The sequence below is a fragment of the Hyla sarda genome, chromosome 4, assembly GCF_029499605.1.
Source record: "Hyla sarda isolate aHylSar1 chromosome 4, aHylSar1.hap1, whole genome shotgun sequence".
Classification (NCBI taxonomy): domain Eukaryota; kingdom Metazoa; phylum Chordata; class Amphibia; order Anura; family Hylidae; genus Hyla; species Hyla sarda.
The window spans coordinates 296,624,395-296,642,102 of record NC_079192.1 but is presented as its reverse complement, the minus strand read 5'-3'; the positions used below and the strand labels follow the sequence as shown (position 1 = coordinate 296,642,102).

The window sequence follows — 17,708 nt, the reverse complement described above, 5'->3', positions numbered from 1 at the left end:
TTTCTTACTTGCTGGCATCACCCCTTTTCTTATTCTAAACTTGGAGGATTATCTTGCCGTGCGGTGACCTGGTGAGCTGACTATCCGTTGCTGTCAAAGCGCCAAAAAAGGAAAGGAGATATGCTCATAAATGTATAGGGTCCTGTGGTAAATACTCTAAATATAGAACCAAAAGAAAAAGAAACCACTTGAAAACGGACCATATATAAACTAAAATAAATTTTATTTAGAATAATATAAAGACATATAAAAATTACACACACAGCGTGGACAAACAAAAGTGGGAACCAGGGAGCACAGGGGGAGATAAAAAGAAGGTAAAAATTATATATATAGTGTCCAAGTGTGCTAAACAAAGGTACAAAAAAGACAGGTATATCGAGTAAGATTATATACACATGTGGCACATATCAGGGCAACATTGCCTCATAAATATAATAATAAATATGTACTTATTAATTATAGTGCAACTCACATGTTTTAAAGTGCCAACAGCGTGCCAACTAAGTGGATAGGACCAATATGTTTGGAAACGCACACAAAACGGATCACAGAGAAAGCCACATGTAGTAGTGGCATAGATCAGTAAAACTCCCTCCGCTCCCCAGTTACCCACCAGACCTCCAACGCGTTTCACCCAACGGGGCTTTATCCGGGGCTGTGCAGATTTGTAAATTACTTCTATTATAAAATCTTTACCCTTCCAGGACTTATTAGCAGTTATATGCTACAGAGCAAATTCTATTCTTTTTTAATTTATTTTTTTGTCTTGTCTACAGTGCTCTCTGCTGACACCTGATTTCCATATCAGGAACTGTCCAGAGCAGGAGAAAATCCCCATAGCAAACCTATGCTTCTCTGGACAGTTCCTGATACGGACAGAGGTGTCAGCAGAGAGCACTGTGGGCAAGACAAAAAAGAAACTGAAAAAGAATAGAATTTCCACTGTAGCATACAGCTGCTAATTAGTGCTGGAAGGGTAAACATTTTTTAATAGAAGTAATTTACAAAATCTGTTTAACTTTCTGGCATCAGTTCATTAAAAAAAAAAGTTTTCCACCGGAGTACCCCTTTAAGTTTACTTAATACTATATAAAACAAGAAATTTATTAGATTGTAGATACCTAAATCAGAACTAACTCAGCTTGGTGCTGTTTATTACGACATGAATCCAGTAAGTGGTTCTCCTCTTGCTAAGGTGAGTCTCGTGTTATGGAGAAAGACTGTCTAGAAGTTTTGGCACTGGTAGTGTCAACTGCTTAATTGTTGCAGTTGTCATCACATTAAAGCCAGATAATGAACTAGCATCTAGACAATCCACAGTAGGCTTCATGTCTTGTTCACATACACATATAGTCATGCTTCTAGTGGAATGAATCTTTTAATGGCTCACAAGAGGTTATTGGGGACAAGTGCATATAAATTATGTATACATAATGTATAATTCATGTTGTGGTGTATTGCTAAGCTACAGTACAGAGGCAGTATCACCCGATTTACACAAGAGGCACAATGCAATTGCAGTAGCAGGTGGGACAAGGGTACATAGGGGACGATATTATATTGGGAAAGGGGTATAAAAAGTGCATTAAAGCAATAAGCTGCTCATGTAGATTCCCTATAACTGTATCTAAACAATACCATTTTTTGTCATTAAAGGCCTGCTTCATTAAGTATAACTTTAAAAGAGTTAAAAAAAAAACCTTTCTAAACCATGAGACTTAGACCATTTGATAATATTTGAAGAATTTAGAATAGCTGTAATATTGGGAATTGCATTTAGATATGTTGAGCATAGGAAAAAATTAGTGTTGAGCGGCATAGGCCATATTCGAATTCGCAATATTTCACGAATATATGGACGAATATTCATCATATATTCGCTAAATTCGCATATTCGTAATATTCGCGTTTTATTTTCGCATATGCAAAAAATTTGCATATGCGAAAATTTGCATATGCCGAAATTATCATAATAAAAAATTAGCATATGGGAACATTAGCATATGCAAATTTTCACATGTACGAAAATTCGCACGCTAGTCTCAAACAGTAGTATTAGAGCCTTCTTTACATCACACAAGCTGGAAGCAGAGAGGGATTATCACTGTGATGTGTACTGTGAGAGAAAAAAAAAGCGAATATTCGTAATTACGAATATATAGCGCTATATTCGCGAATATGCGATATTCGCGAATAAAATTCGCATTGCGAATATTCGCGAGCAACACTAGAAAAAATTCACATTTTTCTACGGATTAGTGTGATCCTGGCTGAGCCAGTGTTATACTATATTGTTGAGATAGGCCATCTAATCTAAGTTACTACCTACCCTCCGCATTCAGAGGAAGGGGAACAATCCCTATGAAGTAGTTGCCAATTGACCTTATATTAGGAAAGTCTTACATGGTATGCTTTGTTGTATTTTTCTGTATAGTATTCATTATGGGTACTTATTGGTTATATTTTATTTTAAATGAGCTGTATTCAATATGAAAACAGAAATAAAAAATCATATTTCCATGCCATTTCTCCGGTAGCAGCACCTGCAGCTTATGGCCAAAAAACAGAACCCATATAGAACCTGGAGGTTTTTTACCAATCAATTTTTCAGTCTCATATGGCTTCTATGGGAGGAAAAAACATTTATTTACAAAATCCCATGGAGCATTCTGCACAATTATTTTTTGCACGACAGCACTTGGACTGTGTATAAAGAAACGCTTTGTGTGGAAGTACAGCATCACATGAAGGCACATTAACCTTCAAAGCTTCACAGGATAACTTAAAAAAACAAAGTAAAATATAAATAAATTATTTAAAAAAAAATATATAAAAAGCCCACCTCCTCCATACAAATTTAAATCACCCACTTTTCCCAATTTTTGCTTAAAGAGTGTCGTGAGCTTTCTTTCGATACATCCCATGATTTATTGGCCTTAGCACTGGTTACTAAAAATTTATATGACCAACCACTAATACCCAAGGCATATTTCATGTACCGTATTTTTGCCGTATAAGACGCATTTTTTCTTCCCCAAAACTGGGGGGGAAAAGTTAGTGCGTCTTATACGGCAAATACACATTAAAACCTGTCCTATCGCGGCGGTCCCTGCGGCCATCAACGGCCGGGACCCGCGGCTAATACAGGACATCACCGATCGCGGTGATGCCCTGTATTAACCCTTCAGACGCGGCGATCAAAGCTGACCGCCGCGTCTGAAGCGAAAGTGACACTAACCCGGCTGCTCAGTCGGGCTGTTCGGGACCGCCGCGGTGAAATTGCCGCATCCCGAACAGCTTACAGGACACCGGGAGGGACCTTACCTGCCTCCTCGGTGTCTGCTCCGTGCCGGGATCCCCTGCATGGCCGGCGCTTTCCTTCGACGTCATCACGTCATCGCGCACGCTGTCCCGTCATCTAATAGGAGCGGCATGTGTAACAACGTGATGGCGGCGATGGAGAGCGAGGATACCCGGCAGCAGAGACATTCCGGAGCGACGGGAACACCCCGGGGACGCGGCGACAGCGATGGAGGGCGACATCCAGGGCAGAGGTGACGGGTCCGGAGCAGCGGGGACACGTGAGTATTACCTCCTATACCAGTGGTCTTCAACCTGCGGACCTCCAGATGTTGCAAAACTACAACTCCTGGCATGCCCGGACAGCCAACGGCTGTCCGGGCTTGCAGGGAGTTGTAGTTTTGCAACATCTGGAGGTCCGCAGGTTGAAGGTTCAGAATCTTTTTTTTCTAGATTTTCACCGTATATGCGTCTTATATGCCGGAGCGTCTTATATGGCGAAAAATACGGTATACCTTGGCCTATCTTTAACATGTAGTGGTAGAATGTATTCTCTGCTTTATGTGTATAACTTACAGTATATTTATTGCTGGCAGGTATATACTGCACTCTGCTATACTGCAGGTGTAAAATACAATACCAAATGCTTAGTTCTGTCAGTGTACAAGAACTTCTCCATCTATCTTTGTGAATGTTTTAAGCTTGTTGATTTAAAATATTCTGTATCTGAAGTGTAGGTGCCCTTTAAGGGAGCTGATGGTTGACACAGCAGTCTTCTTGACTGTTGTGTATGTTAATCTCTCTAGTCTCTTCCGCCACCTCTTACAGGCTTCTGTCTTCAATCTCCTTTGCTTTCTTGGTAGTTGATACTGTAACTGACGATGGGTTTTCTTCTCGACTGGCTTCATTTTTGCTGTTCTTCCAGGAGAAAAATCTATTACCTGCACCGAAGATACAAGTTCATGAGCAGGTCAGTAACATAACCACATTCTCTCTTATAATGTATTTCTTGTATATGTATTAGCATGTGTACAGTACAGTAGTGCCTCAAGTTACAATATTAATTGGTTCCAGGACGACCATTGTATGTTGAAACCATTGTATGTTGAGACCAGAACTCTATGGAAACCTGCTAATTGGTTCTGAAGCCACCAAAATGTCATCCAAAAATAGGAAAAAGTGAAGATTAAAGAAAAAAAAGATAAATAGATAAAGCAAGTCCTTACATATAAAAGTAAGAAAGATCTGCTGGGAGCTGTAATCACTGTCTATGTCAGTGTTTCCCAAGCAGGGAGCCTCCAGCTGTTGCAAAACTATAACTCCCAGCATGCCCGGACAGCCTTCCGCTGTCCGGGCATGCTGGGAGTTGTAGTTTTGCAACAGCTGGGGATACCCTGCTTGGGAAACACTGGTCTATGTAGAGGACAGGAGCTTCTTCAGGGTCCTGTACAGTACTAAAAAACATGTCCTAAAAAAAGTAACATGGAGCCGCCCTCACCTAGTGTCCAAAGGAGCAGGTAACACAGGTACAGGTAAAGTGTACAGAGCATATAATACCTCCCAGTACTGTAGGGGGCGCTACAAGACACCAGTCAGTGCATATTCTTCAGTAATACAGGTGAAGAGTAGTACAGAACATGTAATACCTCCTTGTACTGTAGGGGGCGCTACCAGACACCAATCAGTGCATATGCTACAGTAATACAGGTGAAGAGTAGTACAGAACATGTATTACCTCCCTGTACTGTAGGGGGCGCTACCAGACACCAGTCAGTGCATGCACTTCAGTAATACAGGGGTTTTGCCAGTGAATGTCCATTCTGATTGGTCGGTTCTTCCAGCCATTGACACGTTTCATAGATCTGGACTGTCTGTAGCATTGTATGTTGAGTCTGCTTTCACCTTACAATGGTCCAGAAAAGACCATTATATGGTGAAACTATTGTATGTTGAGGCCATTGTAAGTTGAGGGATCACTGTATATGTAGACATTTGCTATGGTTAAGCTGAAGAAACATTAAATAGTTAAATAAAAAGTTATAGTTCCACTAATAAAGGCCTGCTCCCTTGTCAAATGTGGCCATCCATGTATGCTCTGAAATACAATGTTTACTGTTAACTGAATCAAGTTACTTAAAATGTTCGATCATACACACACATATATATATATATATATATATATATATATATATATATATATATGAAATAGAAAGCAAGATATTCCATAATAAAAATGCAAACTTTTATTGACGTTCTATATTTGATATTATTTTTTAGGATGGAGAAGCAGCTGAGCAGGTTTCGTGGATGGTTACCAAAAAAACCTATGAGACTGGACAAGGAGACCATACCAGACTTGGAAGAGAATGACTGTTACACTGCCCCCTTCAGTCAGCAGAGGATTCACCAGTAAGTAGGGTCAATGACAATTGGTAATGTATTTACTATTGGTAATGTATTGCCTCATCATGTCAACTAGATGTGACTGTGTGGAGATGGAAAGAAAAACAAAAAAGAAAGTGTCCTGAAATGATTACTGATCCTTTAGCAATCTTTGCATAAATCAAATCAATCAAGATTCATATCTTGTTATCAATCTTCCTTTCTACTCCTCTTGTCCCTCCTAAACTCACCTCTTCTGAAATGCTAAAGCCCAAAGAACAGCTAAAGGTCCTTCATGAGTGAACAGTATATACCTGTCCTCAGGTTGTTTGAGGTATCACAACTTGGCTCCATTGATTTCAGTGAATAATCACCACATATAACCTTAGGACAAGTGCGGTGCTGGGTTTTTAATATTTTTTTTTATCCTTGATAATCTCTTTAATTTTACACTAGTTAGCTAAACTATCTAACTATCTAACATTAGTGTCTGTCACTGAATAAACCAAATCCTTGGTAGGATGTGTAAAGTACAGTGGGACTGGAGAACCAGATGGAATATATTTTGGGGCCTACCCTTCAGCACTTCATTTTCTTTCCTGTGACATCATTGTTAGGGTATAGATATTTTTTGCACTAGGTATAAGACAATTTTTATGTGTGTTAATACTGTATATCATGGGCTTTCTCTGATACTGTATTTACTGTCCCCATGGCTCCTCATATACATTGCTACCATGGTGACTCTTATATATATATGGCTTCCATGTCCCTCCTCATATATACTGCTCCCATGGCCCCCCTCACATATACTGCTCCCATTGGCACCCTTTCTTATATACTGATCCTATCGGCCCCTGTCTCATATAAAATGCTTCTATGGCCCCCCTCATATATACTGCTCCCATGGCTCCTCATATACATTGCTACCATGGTGACCCTTGTATATATGTCTTCCATGTCCCTCCTCATATATACTGCTCCCATGGCCCCCCTCATATATATTCCTCCCATGGCCCCCCTCATATATACTGCTCCCATTGGCACCCTTTCTTATATACTGATCCTATCGGCCCCTGTCTCATATAAAATGCTTCTATGGCCCCCCTCATATATACTGCTCCCATGGCTCCTCATATACATTGCTACCATGGTGACCCTTGTATATATGTCTTCCATGTCCCTCCTCATATATACTGCTCCCATGGCCCCCCTCATATATATTCCTCCCATGGCCCCCCTCATATATACTGCTCCCATTGGCACCCTTTCTTATATACTGATCCTATCGGCCCCCTTTCTTATATACTGATCCTATCGGCCCCTGTCTCATATAAAATATTTCTATGGCCCCCCTCATATATACTGCTCCCATGGCTCCTCATATACATTTCTACCATGGTGACCCTTGTATATATGGCTTCCATGTCCCTCCTCATATATACTGCTCCCATGGCCCCCCTCATATATATTCCTCCCATGGCCCCCCTCATATATACTGCTCCCAATGGCACCCTTTCTTATATACTGATCCTATAGGCCCCTGTCTCATATAAAATGCTTCTATGCCCCCCCTCATATATACTGCTCCCATGGGCCCCCTCTCCCATATATACTGCTCCAATCGGCCCCCTCTAATATAATGCTCCCATGGGTCCCCATATATACTGATTCCAATGCCCACCTCCCTCAGAGCCCCCTACCCTTATGCTTTGTCTATTACCTCCTCTTCTATACAGTGTCTGCATAATTAGGCAGGTCCTTGTAGTTGCACTGTAAGCTTTTCTGTGCTTGTATATTGCTTTGTGCAATCAAAACAGATAGGGTTCTGTTATCCGGTTACCTCATTTTGCTGATTTTCTCATAATTGGGGTATATTTGAAGCAATCTTACCATGATTTTACACAAATCGCAGAACATGCAGAAACATACCCCCTAGATTGCCTGGCACAGATGTCGGGATATACCAGAGGATACTCTGGTAGCCCAATCCAACACTGGTTACTAAGTTCACTTTTCTTACTAGTTAGTTTAACTTATAGCGTTACTTCGGTGGGAAACAATTTTTTTCTAATCAACTTGTGCCAGAAAGTTAAACAGATTTGTAAATTACTTGTATGCTCCACAGGAAGTTATATAGTTCTTTTCTGTCTGACCACAGTGCTCTCTGCTGACACCTCTGTCCATGTCAGAAACTGCCCAGAGCAGGAGAAGTTTGCTATGGTGATTTGTTCCTGCTCTGGACAGTTCCTGACTTGGACAGAGGTGGCAGCAGAGAGCACTGTGGTCACACAGAAAATAACTATACAACTTCCTCTAAAGCATACAGCAGCTGATAAGTACTGGAAGGATTAAGATTTTTAAATCGAAGTCATTTACAAATCTGTTTAACTTTTTGGCACCAGTTGATTTAATAAAAAAAATATTCCACATCACCTTAACATAACATAAGGCATTCATGCAGAGAATGCAAGGTCTCTATTGTATGAGCATTTCTGCCCTATCTGCTTTCTGTTTTATTTACTGTGTCAGATCGCATTGGTAAAGGCAAGATAACAATCTAATGATTGTTTGTTTACTGTATTGCAAATAATGAGTTATTTAACAATTACTAAAATAGCAATAGACAATAATAACTGAATCAGAGATGATGAGAAATGACAGGTCCTTTTTTTAAACCACATGGTTTCCTGCCCACTCACTATATGATACTTTCCTCCTACAGTTTGTTAACAAATGTATGTTTAATGTCAAACTCAGTAAAACACAAACTTAAATATAAAATGCTCAAAAAAGAAAAATTATCTTTGCTGTGTCTATTGAAAAAAATAGATTCCTGAAAAACTAATTGCTTTATAACATTGGAAGAGACGAAAACGTTCTAGTTCTTAGGCTCTTATAACTTATTACCTATTAAATTAGACAGTCTAAGAATGCACCAGATTTTTGTTTTAGGCTGCTTATAAATCTGACGCATCTTCAGAACTGTCTAGTCTAAGTTTTAGACCCCTTTTAAATTGGCTTACTTTAAAGCCATGAATATGCGCCAAAAAGGGATAATTTAATGATGCGTGTAAACCCCACTGGTTTTACCGAAGCCATACTCACTATTCACTAAGCCCCATCCCCTTGTCAAGTATGGTGCAAATCTCAATTTTTCCTGCCTTTTTTTGTTCTTAAAATCTGTCTAATAACACTTAAACATAACATTTTTGTTTATGGGCCCCGTTCTTTTCTTTAAAAAGAATCTCTGTACTAAGCAGTAAACTACTGACATATTGTACATTTTATGCTCCTTTCACACTTCCGCTACTGCCCATCACTAGCGGGTCTGTTGGAAGATAGCGGGAGAACAATTTGTGCTTGTGACGTCTTTTTCTCCCGCTATCTTCCGGCGGAATAACGGCTGCAATAATGGACATCAGAGAATCCCATTCATGTGAATGGGATCCTCTGTGCCTATTATGCCTCCTGTTGGGCTCCGTCACACTAACAGCCATTGAAGGCAAAAAAATAAAAATAAATTAGAGTCTAAACAGCCAATTGTGGCTGAGCCCAGCAGCAGTGTGATAGTAGCCTTAAAGGATAGGCCATAGGCTGAGCGGCAGTGTGACACACAATTCTTCACTACACCGGCACCTGCTTCCGGGGCCGAAAACATCACACTGCCGCTCAGCCTATCGCTGGCTGAGTCGGGACTTCGCTGCGGCAGGTGATTGGCTGAGTGCAGTATGACTCGCCGACCACCGGCAACCAGGAAGAGGATCGCGGCAGAGATTGGAGCGGGTTACCGGAGGCACCGGGGGAGTGAAGTATCTATTTATTTTTTACTGTCGGGAGTATGATGGGCAATTTTCCTATTCCGGAGTTCTACTTTAAGTAACAACTACATAACAGACTTCTACCAGGGGCATAAATATAGTGGTTGTAGAGGGTACGGACACACTCGGGCCCAGGAACCTAAGGGAGTCCATGAGGTCTTTTTTCTGATATAAGGAGACCAGTATTATAAATGATGCATTATATTTGCCATCCTGCTATAGCTTTTACATTGTGCCTAGCATCAATAATTTATCTATCTGGCCTTTACGTCTGACTTCCAGACACATGCCCACAATAAAGTAGATTTCCTATACCTGGGAAGGAATAAAGCCAATGTGCAGCAGTGCTGATCTGTCTCTGTGCTTGTACGGATGTATTTTAATAGCAAATGATTAAGAAAGCTCACTTGCAATTGTTCATATATCTGCATAGGACGAAGCATTACTTAGGCTAGGGCTGTACGGCTCTCCTACTTCAGCAGTACATCACAATAAAAAGTAACAAGTTACATTGTGACTGTCACAAAAAATCCAACATTTTGCCTCTACATTACTTCAGTTTAGGTATACTCTTTAAAATACATCTGCCCATTCAGTTAGCTAAGTAAGCTAAGGGGCAGGAGTAAGCTAAGGGGCAGGATATACTGGACTGACTACAGTATATGATAAATGCAACATGTGACATACATATACAGTTGATTCAGAAGATCATAATGTTTGGAATTCAAAATCTAGACCAGAAAGCTGCCTTGAGAAATAGGAAAAACAGCTTAATGAATTGATTTTGTTTTTGTCCAGCAAAGCCCATATTTAATGGAACACCCGGTGGTATTGTCAATTCAAAAGTCCTGGTTCCATAAAAATTATCTTCAGATTTGTAGTTCAGAGATTCAAAACAAGTCCAGAATTTTGAGATTTCAGTAACAGGAATTGGAACGCCTCATTTCTCCCCCTCCCAAACCTGTCCCTGCTTGATTGACAGTCAGGTGAAAGCCAAGTCCTGTTTCCGAATCTCGTTCCTGTGCTGTGCATACAAATTGTATGCAGGTGCAAGGTTTGAAAATAGAGCTCAACTTCAAGCATGTATAAGGAGGGAAGGGGGAGTAAGGAGGCATGGGAACACCTCTTTTGACACTTGACACTACAGAATAAAAGCATTTTTCTATTTAAGTTATGAAAGCACAAATAAACATATGAAAGATACCATGTGTCTCCTTGTTATCTAAGGGCCAATTCACACTGAAGAAGTACTGAACCTGAGTACAGAATCCAGCGTAAATATTAATCTGGGAATTTTCAATGCAGCAGCCTCCCATTGTTGTCAGTAGGATTCTGCTGCACTGTGCACACTGCTAAATTTCGGCAGAAAACTCTGCTGAGGCATTCAATTTCTGGACTATGCAAAAAGAATAAGGCTATGCTCATATAAGTGTTCAGATGTTCAGAGATCCGTTAGGTTTTAATTACCGTATGTTGAATTGACAGGACAGCAGTGCATGTCAGGTTTTTTCCTCTGCTAAGATGCTGAAAAACAGTGGACATCTAACGGAACCCTCACGGACTTAATTCAAAGTTTATGGGACCTTCGGCGGAGATTTATCAAAACCTGTCCAGAGGAAAAGTTGCTGAGTTGCCCATAGCAACCAATCAGATCGCTTCTTTCATTTCTGAAAAGGCCTCTGAAAAATGAAAGAAGCGATCTGATTGGTTGCTATGGGCAACTCACCAACTTTTCCTCTGGACAGGTTTTGATAAATCTCTCCCTCGGTGTTTGGTGTAACACTCTCCATTCAGCCCCATTATCAGCTTGAGTTACGGCGCTCCCAAATGGAGCTACCTAATGCTAATGTGAACATAGCCTTAACATGTTCATTCTTTCAGTGCAATTGTCTCAGAAATACATTACCATCTATGGAGACAGCACCAGAATTTTAGACATTTAGAATGTGAATTACAGCTGACAGATTCTCTTTAAATGGTAGATGCAGCAAGTTTTGTATATTTTTCCTTCATGGAGCTGTCCAAGGTACTTTCAATGATTCTTAAAAGGGTATTCTAAGAGTTTATTTTTTTGACTATGCTACAGGGGTTGTAAAGTTTTTGTAGTTTATAATATAGTGTCTGTACCTGTGTTTCATGTTGGTCTCGCAAATCTTCTGTGATCTTTGCAACCTTGGAAAACCTGAGACGACAATAATTTTGTATGCTGCTAAGAATTAAAAATACTGATCTACTGTTCACGGCACAGCATGAAAGGCAGCACACCTGTGCGTCTATGGGTCGGGTGACTGATGTGTGGGAGGGAGAAAAGTGACCTCACACTTACAAACAAGGAATCCTGGGATATTTTAGTTGGAGGGAGGGAACTCCTGCAGGAAATATCCATTTAACAATAATAAATCAGCAGCATTATAGTGGAATCACAAAAAAGTCATTTAGCCCCAAGACAAGCATGGATCCTTCCTAAGCATATCCATTACTGTCTGTCAGTACTTATATGGTGGATAATCCCTTTAACATCTTCTCAATTTAAACAGGAAAAGTCTACTAAAGAGCTTCAATATATAAGAGATGTAAGGAAAATATTGCACATATGATTTAAAAAAAATATATTAAAAATATAATAATGTTTTGGTATTTTTGCAGTTTTATCATTAACAACAAAGACACCTTTTTCAACAATGCCACAAGGAGTCGGATTGTACATCATATTTTACAAAGAGTGAAATATGAAGAGGGGAAAAATAAAATAGGTAAGTACGTGCTTATTTGCTTCCAGTATCATATGTTGAGATCCCTTTACAATGATGCAGTGACCTAATGATTAAATTCCAGGCCAATAGTACCACAGAAGATCTGGTCAGTGCTACCATAATACAGAAAATAAAATGAGTCCGTATTATGGCTATAGAAAAACAGACTAGGGCTAAAGTAAAAGACACTTTTAAAGGGGTTATCCAGGAGAAAACTTATATATATATATATATATATATATATATATATATATATATATATATACTGGCTCCAGAAAGTTAAACAGATTTGTAAATTACTTCTATTAAAAAATCTTAATCCTTTCAGTACTTACAGGTATGGGCTACTGAAGTTGAGTTGTTCTTTTCTGCCTAATTGCTCTCTGATGACACGTGTCTCGGGAACTGTCCAGAGTAGAAGCAAATCCCCATATCAAACCTCTTCTACTCTATGCAGTTCCCAAGACAAGCAGAGATGTCATCAGAGAGCACTGTTGCCAGACAGAAAAGAACAACTCAACTTCAGCAGCTGATAATTATTGGAAGGATAAAGATTTTTTAATAGAAGTAATTTACAAATCTGTTTAACTTTCTGGAGCCAGTTGATATATATATATATATATATATATATATATATATATATATATATATATAAAAAGTTTTTTCCTGGAATACCCCTTTAAGACACATTTTAATTCTCCTGCAAGTATAACCTTGAATTCATAGATAAGTCAGTATTTATATTGCTGGGGGAGCAGTAATAGTCATACTTACCTACCTCGGCCCCCCACACTCATCCTTATACCCATAGAGGTAAACTACTAACAAAGAAGAATATTAAATAAGTACTCAGGGATAGAAGTTTTTTATTTTAACTTGCCCAGAATGCCTGCATTTAAAAAAAATAACTGGACTTGTGTCCTGCTATTTCGCAGTGGTCCTCTTCCTGGTTCTTGTGAACCCGCCACACTGAAGCTCAGCTAACCGCCGGCCACAGCAATGTCCCACCTTGGCTGAGTGGCAGTGTGACTTGTTGGGCCTCGGTACCAGAAGGAAGACCAAGGACTGGGCTTAATATGTCACACTGCCTCTCAGCCCATACCTAGGCGAGACATCACTGCAACTGGCGATTAACTGAACTGCAGTGTGAGGGGTGGACCACAAGAAGGAGAAAAAGGATTGCTGCAGAGGACATAAGTGCAATCAATACCAGAGGCACCAGGGGAGCGACGGTTTGTAAGTCCTTTTTTTTTTCTAATGCTGGCATTCTGGGAAGGTAAAAAAAAAAAAAGAATTCAAACCCTGAGTACTCATTTAATATAATTTGTTTTATATATTATTTTCGTTACCAGTATGTCCTTGTCTCTAGAATCAGCAGAGAGGCCTGTATATAGTGGGCCTGTTCAAAGAAAAAAAAAAATAGGGCCCTTTTTTTTTTTTATCCTGGATTAGATGCACAATCTTGAATCACATAGCATAACCTACCATGCTCCTACTGCCTGGGTACAGACCCATTAGTCATTGTCTTCTCCTTTGAATAAATTGAAAAAAATGCTTTCATCGCCCATTCTGTACTCTTGCAGCCTGCATGTGTTTATTTTATTTTGATCAATTTGGGGAAATGCTATAGCTGTAAATTTTATTACTCAGCTTTGTTTTAGAATGTTAGTTTATAGCACAACTGTGGTGTGTAAGTAATGTAATGCAATTTCAATGCATGACATAAATAATACAGATTAGAAATGGAACCTTGTGGGAACTGAATCTTTCCTGCCAAGAAATTACAGCTAAAGTGGTAATTGTAAGGATTATAGAAACCTGTATTTGAATGCATGAGTATTCAGAGTCGAAAATTGCATTCCTGGCTTCAAGATCCATAGGGAGCAATACTCCTTGACAGTAAAGTAGGCAGTAGTTTTCCTGAATCAATATCATCATGTAACTGAGGAAAGCCTGTGCCATACCTAGTCTTTTGACTTGCATATTCCTGCATATTTTTTTTTTTTATTGCAATTTTTATTGAAGAATTTTCCAAGATACAAATCCAAATAAACAAAACATGCATATAATGACATGAAGGGCCGAAACCCAACAGTATTCAATGGGTAACACAGAAGCAAGACTAACAATGGGGAGCTATGGTAAGTCAGGAAAGGCATATAAACCCAAACAGAGGCACCCAGTACCGCGGCACAAACACGATATAACCATTATGTTAACCATGTGAGAGCGTAAGAGGCGTACCTCTATACATCAATGAAGTAATCAGTAAGGCCCAAAGGGCTACAACACAGAAAGGGGAGGGGGTATGGGTAGGGAAGAAGGGAACATAGAGGGACCACAAAGACAAACACAGAACGAATCACAGAGCTGGAGGGAAGAGGGAGGGAAAAGAATGAGAACAAAAAGGGAGAGGAGATGGAGCTAGAGAGATCAAGGTGGCTGTCGATCAAAGAAGCGGTCCCAAGGTTCCCAAACCAAGAGAAAAGAAGGTACAGAATTATTTAGCGAGGCCATGAGGGATTCCAAGGAGCGAATCTCACGGATATGGGCCAACAGATCGGTCTCAGAGGGAGGAAGAGTTATTTTCCAACATTTAGCTAAAAGCGTTTTAGCGGCTAATGCAATATGCATAAAAAGCTTGAACGGTTTCTTAGAGAGAGCAGGATGAGAAAGGTGGAGAAGATATATTCAGGGATCTAGAGGGATCAAGACACCCAAGGTATCAGATATCAATCGCTGTACCATCTTCCAGCAATCCGCTATGAGAGGACAGGACCAAAAAATATGGAACACCGTACCCAAACCCACCCCACAACCCCAGCATTGAGGAGGGATGGTAGGGTTCATTTTATTTAAGAGTTCAGGAGTGTGATATCAGCCCACGATCATTTTATGCTGGGTTTTCTTATATAACTGCATATTTAACTCCTGTTTTGTTACATATATTATTTGTTGGTCTGTTACCTCAGTACAAATATTTACATACAATACAAAGAAATTTATAAAAACGTTATTCCTTAAAGGGTTACTCCGCCCATAGACATCTTATCCCCTATTCAAAGGATAGGGGATAAGATGTCTGATCGTGGGGGTATATGCAAAAATTTGGTTTAACAAGCTGAAATAGCTAATTCCTCCTAATAATAAAAAATGTTTCCCCATATAAGGAATGCATGAGAACATTAAATAATGTAATAAAACTTAATGTGCAGCAAATAATCCCTTTATGAAATCACATTAACATTATACAAATTAGCTTAGTCAAGTCTTGACAGTGGCATACGAGGGGGTGATTGATTCTTTAACTGCCTATCCCTAACCTAATCAAATGATGCATCTCGTTCTGATGCCCACCTGCTGAAACTAGATGATGGAGACACCACACACTTAGATGCTGTAGACACCCCTTTACTGTGTCCCAAATCATTGTCTGTTGCTTGATTTGGGAGGGCACCTAGAAACTGCCCTAGATGCCTTCTCACTTGGGTAAGAACCTTGGCTAGGGATGTGGAGAGATTTAAATAAGGATTTCCCTAGAGCGAGGAGCTGATGCTTCAGCCAGCACTTTCTTAGGATACTGAAAACACACTTTGGGTAGACCAAGCAAGAAGCTGATGCTGCGGTCAGCACATCCTTGAGATACTGGAAATGTTATAGCTACATTGCAGTGGGGAGTTGCTTCTAGGCCGATACCCCTAAAGGGAAATTAGTTGAGAGTTCGGTCCAAATATTTTCTGGCCAATGTGCCCTGTAAGTGGAATTTCACTGTGGACCATATCCCCTTGGATGTGAAACTGCCCATATTTGGCTGTATTTATATTCTGTTGTTTTGGTTTTGTTATGTGTTTTTGCCTTTGGAGTTAGCTTCTGTCCAGAATTTATTCCCAATAAATTTCAGTGATGTTCCACAGTAACAAGCTCTGTTAATTATGCAAAATCCTAACAAACGATCCCATGCTCTGGATAGGATAGAAAATTGGTCTTGCTGTGATTAAGTTGCCTTCTTAGCTCTCACCCTTATTTACATATGACACCTTTCATCACTATACAGTCCCTCCACCCTTCTTTATAATTCTTGTCCTAAAAAGCAGAACAATAATCCCCTTCAAGGGCAACTGCACGCTATGACCTTTTCCTGTTATGCCCTTACCTAAAACATAAACACTTGAAACATATCAAGGCTGATTGAATGTGAGATACTTTGCTCATATGGCCACTGGAGCAGAACAAAATTTGCTTCAACATGCAATACTCCCCTCCTCTCTTCCTCTACAGCTCCCTTATCAATGCACTTGGTCCTTTGTCTGTCTTGTCTTCTCCTGGGTTCTGTTTCGTCCTGGCACCCCAGGAACTGGCTCGCTCAGCCAGTCAGTAGCCAAAGGGTTGTCCCACCCCAGTCACTGATTGGCTAAGCAGGCACACTCACAGCACAAAAATAAAAAAGGGCTGTAATAAGCCCCATATATGGAAAAATGAGAGAGTTATAATGGTCAGAATAGGGCAATTTTAAGTACAGAAGTTAGACTTTTATTAAAAGTAGTACAATAATAGAAAAGCATGTAATGATGGGTATCCTTTATATCATATTGACCCACAGAATAAATATAAAGGGCCTTATTTACTAAGGCTTTTCTAAGTAGATTTTGTAGGGTTTTTGAGTTGCATGTGCTGTACGCCAGAATTTGCAACTAAAATTGCAACCCTAATAACCCTCCACCTTTATCAGAAAACCTGGGGGAAAGTGGTGTGGCATCTGGGGGTAAGGAGCATTGTCTCTGAAAAAGACGAATAGTCCTGACATTTTTGTAAAAAAAAAATATATATATATACATTATATATGAATTATATATGAATTTACTAATGTTCCCTCATAAAATGTGGTGGATTTGAGCTCTTGAAAACTCAACATCTCAGAGCAGGTGTAAATTAAAAAAAGGGAAATGTAAGGAAAAACTCCACCTTTGTAATAGTAAACATAGAACAAAAACTCGCAAAGAAAACTATACTCTACTCATAGTAAATAAGGCCCAACATGTCAGTTTTGCTGTAAAGTGCACTGGGTAAAAAATGTGATATATTGTATGTTGCAGCTGTTCTACTAGAAGCTTTTCCTCAGAACACATCTTTAATATATACAGTAGTTGTCAAATTTAAAATCTAAGAACTCTGTTTAGAATTTTTATGATTGGTCCTTGCTGTTTTCCCTCATTGTTGGTCAAAGGGTGCCATAACAGCAAAATCCAGATAAAGAAGGATTTTCTTTTTAATTATTCAGTTTGAAAAATGAAATATTTATAAAATAAATATAAACATGAGATCATTTTCTAAAGTTTCTGAATGCAGAAAGTACAAGCATATGTTTGCATATTTAAGTAATAAAATGAAAATAAAACTTATCATGTTTTGTTGGGTCTTTCACTTCTACTTTAAAGGAAGTTGACTTTCC

General features: G+C 39.4%; 1 protein-coding gene across 4 annotated transcripts in view; it reads left to right on the top strand.

Moving 5' to 3' along the window:
- The window catches only part of ANO4 (anoctamin 4), a 174,161-nt gene that overhangs the window by 93,647 nt on the left and 62,806 nt on the right, over positions 1 to 17,708 (top strand). For all 4 annotated transcript variants that reach the window (XM_056574597.1, XM_056574595.1, XM_056574598.1 and 1 more), the window contains 3 exons: positions 4,229 to 4,273; positions 5,581 to 5,712; positions 12,153 to 12,259. In XM_056574597.1, coding sequence (XP_056430572.1) covers positions 4,229 to 4,273; positions 5,581 to 5,712; positions 12,153 to 12,259 — 284 coding nt within the window. The remainder of the gene's footprint in view (positions 1 to 4,228; positions 4,274 to 5,580; positions 5,713 to 12,152; positions 12,260 to 17,708) is intronic.